We start from the raw sequence: 16,750 nt of genomic DNA on the forward strand, positions 1-16,750 counted from the left end.
TGTACAGAACTATTCACAATTAACAGTGCAATCGAACTGGAGACTTAGGGTACAAACATAATACTATACCCAAATTTAACACACCACCGAATAATCATTGCTTGTTTCTTTCAAGTCTATAGTCACCATCAAGTACGGGGGTATACCTCCTTTGCTCAGCTCTTCAGCTTATATGCAACAAAGATCCTTCTGATGATCCTCCAAGATTGTCGCAATCAGTTTTTGGTCATATAACATTTTACATTGTAATATAAAGCGTTTTGCTTTTAAGATCTTGTCAAATTAAAGTGACAAAGCCCCTAATTCTGCTTCTGTGGAACAGAATTTGGTAAATGACCTCCTTATAATTGGAGAATATGTATAATGTTCGGCGTGTGGATAATACTACAGGGGATTCATGATTACCTGCAACGAGATGTTTCAAAACACGTTTACCTAACGAAAGCTTACACAAGACATTTTCAACACGTATTGGTGGGTATTTATCCATACGAGAACTGGTTCTTCACCTGCATTGATGTTTTGGATTCATTTTTCATTCTTACTTTGATCAGACTATTGACTTTCAACATCGGAGACTTGTCAGTATCCGTGGAACGGATATCACATCACTCGGTTAGAAGCTGTTATGGATAGTTAGGTCTTGACGGTGTTCATAATGAACTATACATTTGCCGCTTGTTCCAAGAAACTGTCGTCTGCTGTCCAAAAATGTTGAGTTGAGATTAAATCTGCAAACAATGGTAAATTCATTCTTGGTTCGAATCCTAAAGATGCAAACACTGACATAACTATGTCACGTTCGACCGTGTGTGGATAATTAAATACGCTGCTCTTGAAAAACATGCGCACCTATGACCTTTCAGTTGCGCGAGTGGGAGGACCCATACATAGGAGTAGTCTAGTTCGAGTGTTATATGCAGGTGCTGTGAGTGCCGCATGGTTGGAGGTTTGTGATGTACATTTGACGGAGACCTTCATCCTGTCCCAGACTTTGAATAAGTACAGCCTTTGTGTATACCTCACAGCCCTTGCAAGCGACACAATGCTTACTTTCAGTATTCACAATTAGAAACAGGGTGAGCGTCACGATGTTCATACCAATTGTCGTTGCTACACCTTGTGTATACAAAGATGGAGCTCGTCTCGAAATACAATTGTGGGAGACAGTCCTGTAACGGCTGAAAATAAATACTGACACGTTGGTCGACGTTGTTAGAAATACATAACCAGTGTTAATGTTTCTCTCCACTTCTGGCACGAACCTTTTCAATGAATGATATTTTCACTTGTTCTTCACTCGACCCGTGAAGATTCGGGTTAGAACTGATCTGCAGTAACCCATGCAATTAATGGGATCCGGTGGTCAGGTTGACTAACTTCGTTGGCACATGTCATTGTATCCCAGTGCGTAGATCGATGCTCATGTTATTGATCACTGGATTGCCTGGTACAGGTTCGATAAGTTACAGATTGCCATCATATAACTGGAATATTGCTGACACGGCGTTAAAGTAAACTCACTGACTTTAGTTCACCTGACACTAAACTATATTATCATGTGAGCATATTATCTGGCAATCTAAATGGTTTAAAGTCGGTCACGTTACCGTCTACAGTAATGCATATTGACTGCAACCCAGGTCTGACCAAAAGTCATATTGACATGAGAGCACTGTGACGTCAACCTATGACGTCTGTTACGAGAGTGTGTTTTCTGTAATTTGTATTGCTATTGATTAAGTGATAGTTATTATTGGCTCACAATGTTTAGAGTTTTGAGTGATAGCTATTATGGGGCACATTTCGTATCACGACAGTCACGGACTTACACCCAGAGTAATACAGGAGTTGTGTCATCATTCGGCCTATCTACATCTGCCTGACACTTTGTCTGATCATCGACATCGACCTACATCCAGGACTGACCGCTCGCCGTGAAAGATTTAGTACAACTGCTTCTCACTGAAAACCAAGACTTTGATGAGTTGATATTTCATTTATGACCCATTAGACTATTTGACTCAGTTACATTGTACTAGACACCTTTATTGTGAATCTTTGTATCTTGCCCTTGTCTGCTCAATACATAATATTGACTATTTTAGACATGCCTGTGTTATATTTTGCTGGTTCTGAGTGGATTTCTCACACAAAGTTCGCTCTACCACAATGTGTTTTGTCATACAGTATAGTTTTGCCCTGATCCATAATGATTAAAGCACGAGGACGCAGTGACACCAGCGTAACGTAATGCAAAGAGTGCACATTGTCGTCCGATAAAGTATAGTCGGCGCCACTGATCATTCACCGAAGCATCTTAGAATTACATGTCACAGTATTGTTGACATAACGTTATCGGTTTGTAGAGGAAATAAGATCATTTTTCTTGACTAAATGGTCGTATTTTGGTTTTTAGAAGCTTTTTTCGGTAACACACACACAAAAAACAACAACTATAGACTGGTAAATTCGGTCAATGTCTGTTTTTATGGACCCACGAAGAGCAATATTAAAATCGGAATTCGTACTCGGTCAATATTACTTTTTGAGGGCTCATAAAAAACTGGTGTTAACCTCATCACGAGTCTTTAATTTTACATTGCCACGCACCTGATGGCTTCAGACTTGACCGTTCAGATACTGCCCTTAAAATTGGTGCTACCAGTTATTGTTGAAACCAGTCGCCCTAATCCTACTGACACAGTGTGTATGTAAAACGCCAAGCGTGCATCAATGGCAACGTCGCCTCTTGCGACAGGCAGAGTCACGTTTTTGGCAAGCATGGGTTGCTGAAAACCTATTCTGCCCCGGATCTTCACGGGTCTGTATAGATTATAAATTGTGGGGATTGCATTGGGTGGTTGGTAGATGTCTAACACTGCATTCAGCAATATTGAAACCATATGCATCAGTCTGTAAGTAATCGAGTAATGGGACGTGTGTCAGCCAAGTCAGTGAGCCTGACCAATTGATCCCGTTAGCCGCTTCTTACGACAAGCATAGTCGCCTTTTATAGATACTCGACACATCCTTCCCGCATGCCCCACATCTTAGTGAATCACACGCTACACCTGTTGGGAACTTGACACTAAGAATCACATACCAGAACATGTCAACGTTTCTGAGCTGTATCCCGAAGCATTCCCCTGATGTGACTTTCATTACACAAGAAGAGACCATAACAACATAATAAATATTGTAATTGTATTGCTGCCGGAGCAATGTGATGTACAATGCTGGCTCATCGGGATCTATCAACCGGATCTACATCAAACCTTTTTACTGATTTTCTTCTTGTAACAGCTGACAGAGAGATGCGCCAAACGGCCATATTTGTCAGTTGCTATCACATGTTAGAGGTAGTATAATGGATTTATGCTGGCTCTAAATCTGATTTAAAACTGAACGGGTTAGCATACATGGATCAGCTACAAATGTACAAACGGAAGGTGAGAAATATAAGTAGTGGTGTACTGACCAGTGAAAGGTGAGACATAACAGATGTGGTCTATTGAATGTAAGGTGAGATAAATCACGCATGGTGTACTGACCAATGTAAGGTGAGATAAATCAGGCATGGTGTACTGACCAATGTGACATGAAATAAATCAGGCATGGTGTACTGAACAATGTAAGGTGAGATAAAACAGGCATGGTGTACTGACCAATGTAAAGTGGGATAAACCAAGCATGCTGTACTGACCAATGTGATATCATGAGCTGAAGAACTCACACATCTTGCATGTTGTTATAGTACTTCAGTATCATGAGTGAGTGAGTGAGTGAGTGAGTGAGTGTTTTTCTCTACCATAGCAATATCCTATCAGCATCACAGCAACACCAGAAATGTGCCCCTAACTCATGTCAACAAGGAGAAACGAACCCCAAGCATGTTTGTTAAATCTGCTAAGACAAGAACAATTGATATGTAGTGAATACAGGACAGAAAAACACCAGCTATGTTTTAACCATTTATTTTAGAAAACCTACCAAAAATCAGAATCAACATGTTGTTATACAAGAACATTTTATGGAAGAATGTACATTGTGACCACAAAATACAGAAATATTGTTTTGAGTGCCAGACTTTGTATGTCACATTCTTGTAACATCTATCGACATCATATTCATGAATGAAGAACAAGCATTTAACAAGAGTTAGTATACATTGATATACACTGGGTAAAACAGAGCATCACTATAATAAAATATTTACATATCGTCTCTGATTGGGGTTTAGCACTAAATCTTAAAAAAAAATGCTTGTCAGTGATAATATAAAACATGATGCTATTTTTTTTGGCATTACAAATCCTTGACATGGGTACATGTTATCCCTAACACTGTTTATTGATCTTAACACAAACAGACACCAAAGTAGTAGTTATACCGTTCAAAATAAGTAGGGGATATTGGATTAACAACATGGACAAAAGACAAATGATGAAGCCAAGGAGGAACATGAGAAAGAGAATTTAAGGGAAAATGCAACAATTTATTCCATTCCCCCAGAAATGTGTCATCTGTATGGATATATATTACTTTTTCTCATGTGTATTGGCATTGGTTAGTGGTATGCTTGCAAAATGGAACATCCCCTACCTCGTGTTAACCAATCGTTTAATTTCAACCTCAGTTCCAACTGATATAGTATCGCAACATAGCAAATATCTGATGCCCCATACAAACTTAGGAAAATATTGCAGTCCTATAACATACTGTTTCTTTAACAAACAACAAAATACTGACATGTTGGTTTCCTATACCTCCCTCTGAGTAGACAGAATAATGAAATTTGTCACTCAACCAAGGTAGCTCGGTACAAGTACATAGCCATGCTCATGGCTTCAGAGAATTGTAACAGTATTTGGAATGATGCACCAATGTATTTGATGCATGTACATACATACAAAATCTAATGATGGAATCTCAAACAAATTATAATAATTACAAGACAATTTTCACTACAGGAATATGTACTAAACACACGGACTGTAAGTATAACAAGTAAAGATATAAGAATATATGTGATGGAAGGAAAAGTATGCATTATATATGCATGAAATGCTCCACACAGCCACAAATATCTGGAATGTGGGAAAAATCATTCCATTCCAGATCTATTGATTAAATGCTGATCCTGAATGGTGTTCTTATGGTATTGATTGATGAATGTTTGTGGTTTAATGCTGCATTCAGCAATTTTCCAGCTACGTGTGGTAGTCTGTAAATTATTGCCAGTCCAGACAATCCAGTGATCAACAACATGAGCATTGTGATGGGATATTATACATACAAACCAACTCAGGTGCAGATCCAAGATTATGGGGGTGTAGGGGTGTGGGGAGGTGGGGGTGTGTGGTGGGGTTGTTGCACAAAAAACATGAAATCCAAAGGTTAGGGGTAAATGCTCTTGAGGGTCAATGGCAAATAAATTTGTAGGGTGGGGGTGGGGTGCACAACCCCCTCTGGATCCACCCCTGGAGATGCAGTCACTTTAGTCGCAATTTCATATTTATCATACACATCACATTTCAGCGTAAATGTGTTCTTATCTTTATTTCAAGAGAGTGCCAAAGATTTTGAGAGATAACATCCTTATACCGATTAACACAAAGAGGTCACAGATGTATTGTCACATTGAGATAAAGATGTATTATCATGGAGATAAAGATGTATTATCATGGAGATAAAGATGTATTATCACACAGACAAAGATGTATTATCACATGGATAATCATGCATTATCACACAGACAAAGATGTATTATCACACACCGACAATGACGTATTATCACACAGATAATGATATATTATCATATTTATAAAGTTGTATAATGACATGGACAGGAAATATGGAACATTTCATAATGAGGTATATAAAATATATTGGCAAGAATGATAACTTTTTACAAAATAATTCACTCTTTTGTCTTCATGTTTAAATAGGAAATATTTCAGAATAACTTTTAAAGCCAACATAAATTTGTCACTTTCAACATGGATGAGCTAGTCGTACTGTTGACACTCAGCATAACAATATATTTGATTGTAAATTCACCTGTATAACAAAATAGGAGTATATCAAAACAATTTGTTTACAAATATAGTTCATTCCATGATAGCTGTATTGAGATTAACTTTGGCCAGACCAGTGCATTTGATTTTGTGTTTCAAAAGCTCTGTTGGCAACTTTTCATTTAATCTTCAGTGTTATCACAAAAATTTCATAAATACATTCACACTAATATAATGTAAAGACATTATTTGTGAGAACACCTTCCATCAACAAACCAAACTTAAGGATTTAGATACAAAAAAAAAAAAATAAATAAAAAAAAAAAATAATAATAAAAAAAAATATCAGAATAAAATCACTAATTTTTACACAGATGAGTATATACAAGAGAGAAAGAAAGTAAACTGGCAATTGTTTCCTGACAAAAGTGTACTATGTTATTATCCTTCATGTTGTAGTTTTGAATTAAATTTCATTTTCAGACTCATTTTAAAAAACACAATATACTGAGGGAAACAAATAAGGGAACATCACTTCACGTCAGTGATCCTTTATGTATTCTCAGATCTCCTCACACAGCGCTTTTCAGAGTTAGTGATGAACACTGGAAAATACTAAAGGAACTCTTGCATTTTCTGGTGTTCCTTTACTTGTTTCTTTCAGTATATCACTTATTGGTGGTAGACCCTTGAAATGACATAAAACATGTAATGAAATATATACAGAGTTAAATAACACACATAAACATCACTGTGATATGTCACTGTTGTAAATCTACCAACAAATCATCTTCTTTGTTTACATGTACTTCATATCTATGGGAGAAAACACGCCTCCGAGGTTTTGGTAGACAATGTAAAACTGGAGGATGAAATAATGAAAGAATTGCGGTTCCAATCCAGCATCGGAAAACCCTAGTACTGTGAATTTGAAAGATATTTTTCAGTTGATTTCAAACACTCATGTATCATTTGAATGTTGATGTTAACATAAAGTTAGGAAAAGTAAAACCTGGGATGTGTGGTCTTACTAACGAAAAGTAAAACCTGGGAAGCAGTCTTATTAACGAAAAGTAAAACCTGTCCATCCAAAATAAAAACCTAAAATGTGGTTATTCTGGGAAAACAAGAGATGATCTAGTATATAGTGAGAAGCACACTTTAGGTTTATATATGGCAAGGAAATTCATTATTTTCTAAACATGCTTGTAAAATAGTCAGAATTGTACAGTTGAAACCGCTTTAAGCAGATATTTCTCAAAGACATGGAAAAGGGTTTGTTGATGTCATTTAATGCACCCTTGAATATTATTTCAGATATACTGTCGTGTGTCGACATATCATGGAAGGATGCAAGTTATTCAGGACTCATGTCATGCCCTAACTCGTAACCCTAACCCTTGCCGAAGCAGAGGTTTGGTGCAGGCAAACCTAGGCACATACACAAGGGCAACTGAGATTAAAACCCAGTATCCAGACCTATTCAACTGTCACACACTGTACCATGTGGGAACCATTCAGTTTGACGAGTGAATGTCTTCACCACATGGCAGCCCTACCACTCCCATCCATGACATTTCAAGTTTAGTCCATACGTCTGCCTTGTCCTGAGATCTATGCTTGTAAACACACTTGAATCAACACATATATGCCTTAATAAACATGGCATACAATTCAGAAACATATGGTGAAATCCCTTTAATCATGGGCTTGCAACCCACTTCCGTAGGGAAACATTATGTCTTTTGAGTGATGACAAAACTGGTAGAATACCATGAATGAATTCATAGGTCTATCCAGGTGACTTAATGAATGCAGGTGTCTGTCCAGGTGACTGCATCAATGCAGGTGTCTGTCCAGGTGACTTAATGAATGGATGTTTCTGTCCAGGTGACTCAATGAATGCAGGTTTATGTCTAGGTGACTAAATAAATGGATGTTTCTGTCCAGGTACCTTAATGAATGCAGGTGTCTGTCCGACTGACTTAATGCATGGATGTTCCTGTCTAGGTGACTTATGAATGGAGGTGTCCATGGAGGGTTGTGTCCAGGTGACTTAAAGCTTAATGAATGTAGTTGTCTGTCCTGGTGACTTAATGAATGCAGGTTTCTGTCCAGGTACCTTAATGAATGTAGGTGTCTGTCCATGTGATTTAATGAATTTGAGTTCCCTCCAGGTGACTTAATGAATGGATGTTCCTATCCAACTGACTTAATGAATGCAAGTGTCTGTCTAGGTGACTTAATGAATTTGGCAATGGGTTGTGTCCAGGTGACTTAAAGCTTAATGTATGCATTTGTCTGTCCAGGAGACTTAATGAATGCATGTTTCCGTGCAAGTGACTTAATGAATGCATGTGTCTGTCTAGGTGACTTAATGAATTTGGCCATGGGTTGTGTCAAGGTGACTTAATGTATGCATTTGTCTGTCCAGGTGACTTTATATGAATGCAGGTTTCCATGCAGGTGACTTAATGAATGCAGGTTTCTGTGCAGGTGACTTAATGAATGCATGTGTCAGTCAAAACCAAAGGATGAAGCTGCTGAAATGACAATAATTATGTTCATTTGCTTTGTGTATGTTTAAACTTAATCCTGGAGTGGAACAGGTTCAATGATACTCCCGTATTTTCAAAATAGAAAGTCTCTCAGTAAAGGTTGTCAATAGTTAACGCCCTATTGGTTATACCTGATTGGTCCACACACTGTTTCCTCACATCTACTTGAATGTAGACAGCACCTACAAGGTAGCAGTTGCCTGGTCAGGTACTGTACAGGAATTACTGGATGGAGATGTCTTACCCAGGATGTCAGCCTGGGAAATATAGCCACTGTTTGCCAGTTGCCCCAAATTGCCGTTTATACCTATTTTACAATAGTTCCCTGATTCTACTGTTTGACAAATAGCTTTTGGCTCTTCTAAGCCATGCTTGTTTATCATCTGTGAGGCTTCTGACACAGACACATAGCCATCAGCTGGAGGCAGAACTGTCTTCTGCTCTTTAGGTGGTTGAGGAGGTTGAGGAGGTTGAATTTTGTCAAAAGGAATGTATGGGCTGTCGGTAGAATGACTTTGAGGTTTGGGGGTTACGTGTTCTTGGAAACTTGTAGACTCTTCTTGAGACTTAGATTCGTCGTAGAAGGCATCACCGCAGGGAAAGGAAGAGGGTGGCTGTTGCCCCTGTAACACAGATAGTGGATGAGAGCTGTTATCACCCACACTGCAAGGAAAAATCTGCTTCTCCTCAAGGGCTGATGGGAAGTCTGTCTGGGATGAGACATAGGAGCTGTACGTTGGTGGCGGAGTCTCCAGCTTCTGGTCACCAGGAGATCGAGGTGGTTCGTATGGAGGCGGCGGGCTTGATGCGTCGTTCTGCCCTGAAGAATGTGACGTCTTGTCACATGAAGCATCACGGGATGACTTTCCCACCAGCAGTGACAGTTTGTCTCTTGTGACGTAATCACTGCCAGTATCCTGTTTGGTGGAAGTGGAATTGCCGGACAGAGCAAGTTTCAGATAGCTGTCCACTTGGATGGTTGATGGATCAGTTGAATCAGTATGGGACATTTTGGTCTTCTCACACTCGGAATCTGTTGATTCGCCTGAACATGGGATAGTCATATGCTTCAGATCCTGTTGAACTGTTTCAAGGTCATTTTCTGTTTTTCCAGCATTGTCCTCTGATTTAAGGTGGGATGTGGAATTAAGTCTACCTTCAAGATTGCCTACAATTCTGATGTTATCTGTGTTATTTGTTTTGTTGGATTCTGCTGTTTCCTTCATCATATTATTATTTTCCTTATCATAAATATGTGTGTATTCATCAACCTGCAATAAAGAGAATTATATTTTTCATCCAAATAAAAAAACCCAAAAAAATGAAGACTTATACTTTAAGCCCAACACAACCATGTCTTAGCAACTACAATACAAGCTTGTCCTAGCAAACAAGCACAACACAACCTTGCCCTACCAACCAAGCACAACACAACCTTGCCCTACCAACCAAGCACAACACAACCTTGCCCTACCAACCAAGCACAACACAACCTTGTACTAATGCAAAGAGTACTGAGGAATAATAGTTGAATAACACTCAGGGTTCTTGGTCACTTGCAGGGGAGGAGGTGGGGGTGGGGGAGTTGCCACTGGTCACTTGCAGGGGAGGAGGTGGGGGTGGGGGAGTTGCCACTGGTCACTTGCAGGAGAGGAGGTGGGGTGGGGGAGTGGTCATCATTCACTTGCAGGGGAGGAGGTGGGGGTGTGGGAGTGGTCACCGGTCACTTGCAGGGGAGGAGGTGGGTGTGTGGGAGTGGTCCCTGGTCACTTGCTTTGTACACAAAGTTTTGCAGGGGGTCATTCATATTGTACATTCTTCCTCATAAAAATAATTATCACCCAGACATAAATTATGAATGGTCCCTAAATGATAAACCTGTAGATTCCCTGGCACTATTGTGTACCTCAGTTAATGCTACTGAATGTATTTCAGAGGTATCATCCCATTAATATTTGACTGGTTTCAAATTTTGTCCATGAGTGATCTGTTTGTACTGAAGCTAAATATTTCTGTGAAAGTATTAAACCATACTACAATTCCAACAATTATTTAACAACAAATCTGTCATTTCAAAATCACCTATTGCACAGCTGAATATCAAATAATTATCATGAACTCAGTTCAATGCTCACCCATGTCGATGTCTTACCTGCACAAATTCTGGCAGTTTTATATCCAAAGGCATGTTTCTATAGGTCTGACGTACTCTCCTGCAAAGACATCATGAAAAGGGTTAGTAATAATGAATGTACCATGGTGATGTATGTGGGCTTGTTTCTTGGTTTGTGTTTAAAGTCATACTCATATTTGTAAGTGTAGATACATTTTGAAGGAAACTGTTGTAAGATAAAGGATATGTGAGATACCAATATGCAGATGTAATCTTGATATATCAGACAGAACAATGCCATACTGCTGAATCTGGACCCTGCTACCAGGAGTGAATGTATGTAGTCCCTTACTGGTATGTGATATGTGTAGGATATAGCATGACCCATGGGCACTACAGAAAAGTAAACTTGCTTCCTGCAGGAAATACTGAAAGCCCACTGTCATTTCCCAAGGGTAGAGGGCTTACTTTTCAATAATGCCCACAGGTCATGTTATATCCTACGCATAAACCGACTGACGATATACTTTAGATATAATTTGAATATTTGGTATCCACTGATGAAATCAACTGAGAATAGACTAGCAACTGACGCCTCGCCTTGCACAGGCTAAGCACGTGCTTCGCATGCCCTAAACATGCCTTGCACGTGTGCTACCCACACTACCCATCCTGCGAGAAACACACGGTTCATCCTGAGCGACAATCTTATTCCCCACAGTGGCCCTTCGTGGCATAGGGGATAAACTCGCCAAGCTAACTGGGTGTTGGCAATACATGGTGAAAGTTGTCAATAATGTCATGTTTTATAATCATATTCAGTGATGGCAAGACAGAGTTGTAACAGTCTTCAAAACAAGTAATAATTCAAAGTTCTGGAGCAGGGGGATGTTGTTAAGGTAACTGCCTGAGGAAGTGGGATTGTATCATTTTTTGACTGATATTAATTAAAAAAAGTGTCCCCCAAGATCAATAGAGTGATGTCACTGTAGGTTAATAATTTGGAGTTAAGATCATCAAAGTACTAAGACTGCCTTGTTCAACAACCCAAGCCAAACAAACCAGCATTACCCTCATTACTTATACTACTCCAGCAGAGAGACCAAAATATATAATGCAAATGATTTGACGCATCTGATTGGCCAAATAAGCCTGTGTTTCCTGTTATGTGGCCATGATATAAGCCAGTACAAGTACACATGGGCTGATAATCAAATGGGCAGATGGCCATATCAACAATGTCACTGCCTTGTAGTCTGTGGTGCCTCAGTTAATGATCTAAATACAATCAATACAAACAACATTAACATTGATATCTCTACATGTGTGACTTGACTTGCAGGTTCGAAACATCAGTCACATAATTGTGAGGAATATTTCAGTTGAGTCACATGCTAATTTCCTTACTTACTTTATGCAGCAGATCATGAAAGAGATGACGACTATGAACGCGAATATTCCACCAAAAGAGATGCCTGCGATTGCTCCTGGCGTTAAATCTGTAAAAGACAAAAGAACATCCAGGCGTCTACTACTCATCACATTTTGGCATGTAACAATTTAAGGAGGATGCCATGCATTGCACAAACTACTTCTGTTAGTGGTTACGAACATATCATAATAATAATGCTGAGATTAACTATGAGAAATACCTTTCCACTGTTACAATGATGTAAGTAATGAAACATTCTTTACCACTATCTACAACTGTGGTGATCAAGTCACTTGACTCTACACACAGACAAGTTAATGTAATGAGATATTCCTGACCACTGTTTTCAACTTTGAAAAGGAATATTGTTTACCACTGTTTTCAACTTTGCAATGATATCATCCTTACCATTCATTACAATTTTGTGATGAAATATTCCTGACTACTGTTTACAACACCCTTGAAATGAGATATTCCTTACCACTGTTTTCAACAAGTTTGAAGATAGGATCAGTCTCCGGCCCCTCCCCTGTCCTGGATACAGCCTGGAGAGTCACCCCGTATGTCACCCCAGTGGACAGACCTTGGATCACATGACTTTCCTCAGTGTTAGACATGTTGACTTGCACTGACTGACCTGAAACATGTAAAAGATCTTGTGAGTTACACAGCAGCCAACTCTGTATGAGTTAGTTCCACAAAATACTGACAAGTATGAAACTGATTCTCATCTGGAGAGGCTGAAGTAAAGATCCTTGTTCCATCCAGGAACCTGAAACCCTGACCAAGGACAGAACCAATACATCTACCCTTTCAAAAGTACCTTCAGTGTTAACAAAACACATATCTACCCTTTCAAATGTACACATTAATGCACCTTTACATATGTACTCGTCAAAACAAATTACACAAATTTACTCTCCAGAATGTACCAGTCTGTGGACAGTACACACATATCTAACTTGCCAATGTCTGCCATTGGGACAAGGATGGGTCTTATTCTACAGAGCATGAAACAGAGTTCATTGTGGTAACACATACCAACTTAATACAACAAGGCCTTAGCACTTATTACAGCAGATTATTACAAACTGCAGTATTGTCAACAGTGACAAACTACAATATCCCTGAATGAGTCGTACCTTCACAATTCCTGTGTTGGCCTTTGGGACAGTACGACAGGACATAGTGTGTGATGTAGGGTAGATCTTCTTCACATCCAAACCTCTGCCACTCCACACTCAGGGCGTTGTCCGGCTGGTGGCGAGAGAAGCTGAGACTTTGTGGACGCGGTGGAACTGCAAACATTTACACAAATTCAACTAAAACTTCACACAGCTTGCCCTTAAAAATTATTCATACCACCAATGAACTGAATTTAAAAGTTACAATGTTTACAAAATTAGCTAAAGGTCACAAATTCATGATCTAAGGACACAATGCTGATCAACATGGTTGTCATTACATCATATGCATAAACTGATGGTTACTATGGTGATTACTATAGCACAACACTTAGTGGAGTGTCATCCTTAAATCTGTTCATGGGAAAATTGATCAAAGTTTGCTTCACTGGTCCGTTTACTTTAAAGGGACAATCATATTCACTGTCATAGTTTCATTGCAGGGTCTGTTTCACTAAGAAACATCCGAAAATCAACTTATTGCCATCTAGTGCTAACAGAGGAACAATTTGCTAGTGTGCGGTTTTTGTTTCTTTCCTGTAAGGAAAATGAAAACAGATTGAAGACTGGTATGGCTAGTTACTGTCAAACAGTGAAACATAATCAGTGTTAACAATGTTTGTTCAGTTGACAATGTCTGATTGTTCAGTTGACTTTGTCTGATTGTTCGGTTGACAATGTCTGATTGTTTGACTGACAATGATTGCTCAGATCACAATGTCTGATTGTTTGGTTGACAATGTGTGATTGTTCAGTTGATAATAGCTGATTGTTTGGTTGACAGTTTGATTATTTGTGTACATGTATATTTGATTTTTTGGCTAATGCTTGCAGTTTAATTAAAACTGTTTGACAGTAATGAAGCATATGCTGGTTGACATTACATAAAATACATATATATTTTTTATCATTTGCATGCTGTTACTAATATTTTTTACATATTCCAAGAAATACTTACTCTTATTCCTGTCATACATGCAGGAGTTCCACTTAATACCACTGCTGACTCTCTGACTGGCTATCTCCTTCTCTACAGACATGCCGATGAGTTTGTTATAAAAGTTACCATCAGGAACCTCCAATACATAGCTCAGTACCTCAGGGGTAAATGACAGCCAGTGAATAGCATCCTAGAAAAGAAAAACACAACTGGAGAAAACTTGCTTGAGTTTACTAAATATAATATAGCTTGTACTGTGGATTCTAGAGAGCTCTCCATGTCGGACATAAGCATGCTACCTCATCACTGTAGGACAGCAATAGTTTATCAAGCAAAACTTTCAGCAACTCATTTAATACAATATGAATACAACAAATACATGAAATACATTTGTCAAAACAAAATGTGACCAGATTAACAGTTATACAAAAATATACAATCCCCTATCAGCATCTCGTGGAAAATAACACTAATAGGATTTGTGAGTATTGTTTTATGCCATATATACTGATGGCAACAAATAAGGGAACATATGAAAGTTTTCCTTTACTTATTCCCAGATTTCACCCACAGTACAATCCAAGGCTTGCAAAGAAACCTGGAAATGAATAAAGGACTTGCTATACTTTCATGCATTCCCTTGTTTGTTTTGTCTTCTATTCCCTCAGCGAAGGTGGACACCGGAAATGGTCCCTATTGTACCATGTGGGGAATCAAACCAATGTCGTCGGTGTGACAAGTGAACATTAGGTTCTGTTAGGTACAATGCTGCCTCCTGTCATTAACATTAACGCTACACAAGCTTCTTCTGTCACACACAAGTACTGATATGGGATACTTACCCCACATTTGGAGGTGATCTTGGACCGATTGCAATAGAACAAGGTGTAGCTTGTGATGCTCCCTTTGTGGGTGTCATGTGACCCTTGCGGCACTCCCCAGGTAACGTACAGGGAGGAGCTGTCAGCCTCTACTACGATGTCTAAGGGAAGGGGCACATCTGCAGTTGAGAACATTAGTGCTGTGACTAAACAACAATGTACTGTGTACTGCAATCTTTAGGTCGGTCTTGTAATATGTACTGCAATACAGTGCTATGGTGTTATGTTTTCTTTCACTTTCAAATGTTTTCATTTATTAAGACCAAACTTGCACTTCATGTTGGTTTTCCTCTTTTGATTGGGCTGGTCTTAAATAGACGAGACTGGACTGCCATTATTACCTCCTATTCAACGGACATAACACAGTGACAAATAGCAGCATATACCAGAAATGGAGGATATTGTCTTTATTTTACGTTATAATAATGCATTTGCAGGGACACATATTGTTGATGAGACTACAAGCAATACTGTCCAGTCTGAGAAAACATAAACTACAAATAAAACTAACAACGGTCATCAGAATATCCCCCCTGCCCCCACATATTTGAAAGGACAAATCATCTGACAGTTACTTATTGTGTTTTCAGACCATGTCTGAATTGTTTCCATGAAATTCATGAAAAATATATATGCCATATATCTGTAATAAGAAAAAGTCACCATTTCAAGGTCTGTCTCACATATCCGCCAAGATCTTTTGAAAGATATGAAATGGTTTTGAGTTATGCTCCGGAAACGAAGCCCACTCCACCATTAGACTAACACCAAAATGTTCCATGGAAAAAAATAACAAGAGTCATCAGGAGATGACATATCTCAAAGTCACAATTTCATGATCTGTCTCATATATCTGGCAAGATCTGTTGAAAGATATGAAATGGTTTTCAAGTTGTGCTCTGGGAACGAAGCCCACCCCTCCATTTTGAGATCCGAAATGTTTCCATGGAAACCAAGAAAATAATACTTCACAAAAATCTTTAAAAACCAAAAGGCACCACTTTGGGGTCTGCCACACATATCTAGAAAGTTTTACTAACAGACATTAAGAAGTTTTTGAGTTCTGCTCTGGAAATGAAACACACCTCTCACTTTTCAGACTAGGTCAAAAACATTTCCATGGAAACTGAGAAAATAATAAATCACAAGATTTATATACTATACATAGCAAATGGCACAACTATAGGTTCTGATTGATATATCTACCAAGTTTTGCAGAAAAATATTGAATGGTTTTTGAGTTCTGCTCCGGAAACAAAGCCCACCCCACCATAAGACTAACACCAAAATGTTCCATGGAAAAAAAAAAATATATATAAATGCCAAAAATCTGTAAATAGGCTGAGATTACTATATCTATCAAGTTTGGTCTAAAAATATTGAACGGTTTCTGAGTTATGCTCCGGAAACAAAATGATTACGGACAGACGGATGGACAGATGAGGCGTCAACTATATCCCCCGCATTACATGTCCGGGGGGATAAAAATGCCAAAAACTCTGTCAACAGCTAAAGACACAACTATAGGTTGAGATTATTATATCTATCAAGTTTGATCGTTTACAATATTGAACGGTTTCAGAGTTATGCTCCGGAAACAAAATGATTATGGACAGACGGAT

The 16,750-nt window shown here is 38.7% G+C and overlaps 2 protein-coding genes across 3 annotated transcripts in view; both read right to left on the reverse strand.

Annotated features, from left to right (window-relative positions):
• Positions 1–3,961: 3,961 nt before the first annotated feature.
• Positions 3,962–16,750, reverse strand: part of LOC137291603 (interleukin-6 receptor subunit beta-like) — a 36,305-nt gene continuing 23,516 nt past the window's right edge. For both annotated transcript variants that reach the window (XM_067822985.1, XM_067822986.1), the window contains exons 10-16: positions 15,090–15,247; positions 14,266–14,437; positions 13,266–13,421; positions 12,605–12,760; positions 12,103–12,190; positions 10,731–10,791; positions 3,962–9,849 (exon numbers count right to left, since the gene is read on the reverse strand). In XM_067822985.1, the coding sequence (XP_067679086.1) occupies positions 8,761–9,849; positions 10,731–10,791; positions 12,103–12,190; positions 12,605–12,760; positions 13,266–13,421; positions 14,266–14,437; positions 15,090–15,247 (1,880 nt within the window). In that variant the 3' untranslated portion in view covers positions 3,962–8,760. The remainder of the gene's footprint in view (positions 9,850–10,730; positions 10,792–12,102; positions 12,191–12,604; positions 12,761–13,265; positions 13,422–14,265; positions 14,438–15,089; positions 15,248–16,750) is intronic.
• The window catches only part of LOC137291607 (scavenger receptor class F member 2-like), a 251,613-nt gene continuing 241,422 nt past the window's right edge, over positions 6,560–16,750 (reverse strand). Inside the window, exon 5 of the mRNA XM_067822995.1 lies at positions 6,560–6,570. Within this exon, the coding sequence (XP_067679096.1) occupies positions 6,569–6,570 (2 nt within the window). The 3' untranslated portion in view covers positions 6,560–6,568. The remainder of the gene's footprint in view (positions 6,571–16,750) is intronic.

Source organism: Haliotis asinina, chromosome 7, assembly GCF_037392515.1.
Source record: "Haliotis asinina isolate JCU_RB_2024 chromosome 7, JCU_Hal_asi_v2, whole genome shotgun sequence".
NCBI classification, from domain to species: domain Eukaryota; kingdom Metazoa; phylum Mollusca; class Gastropoda; order Lepetellida; family Haliotidae; genus Haliotis; species Haliotis asinina.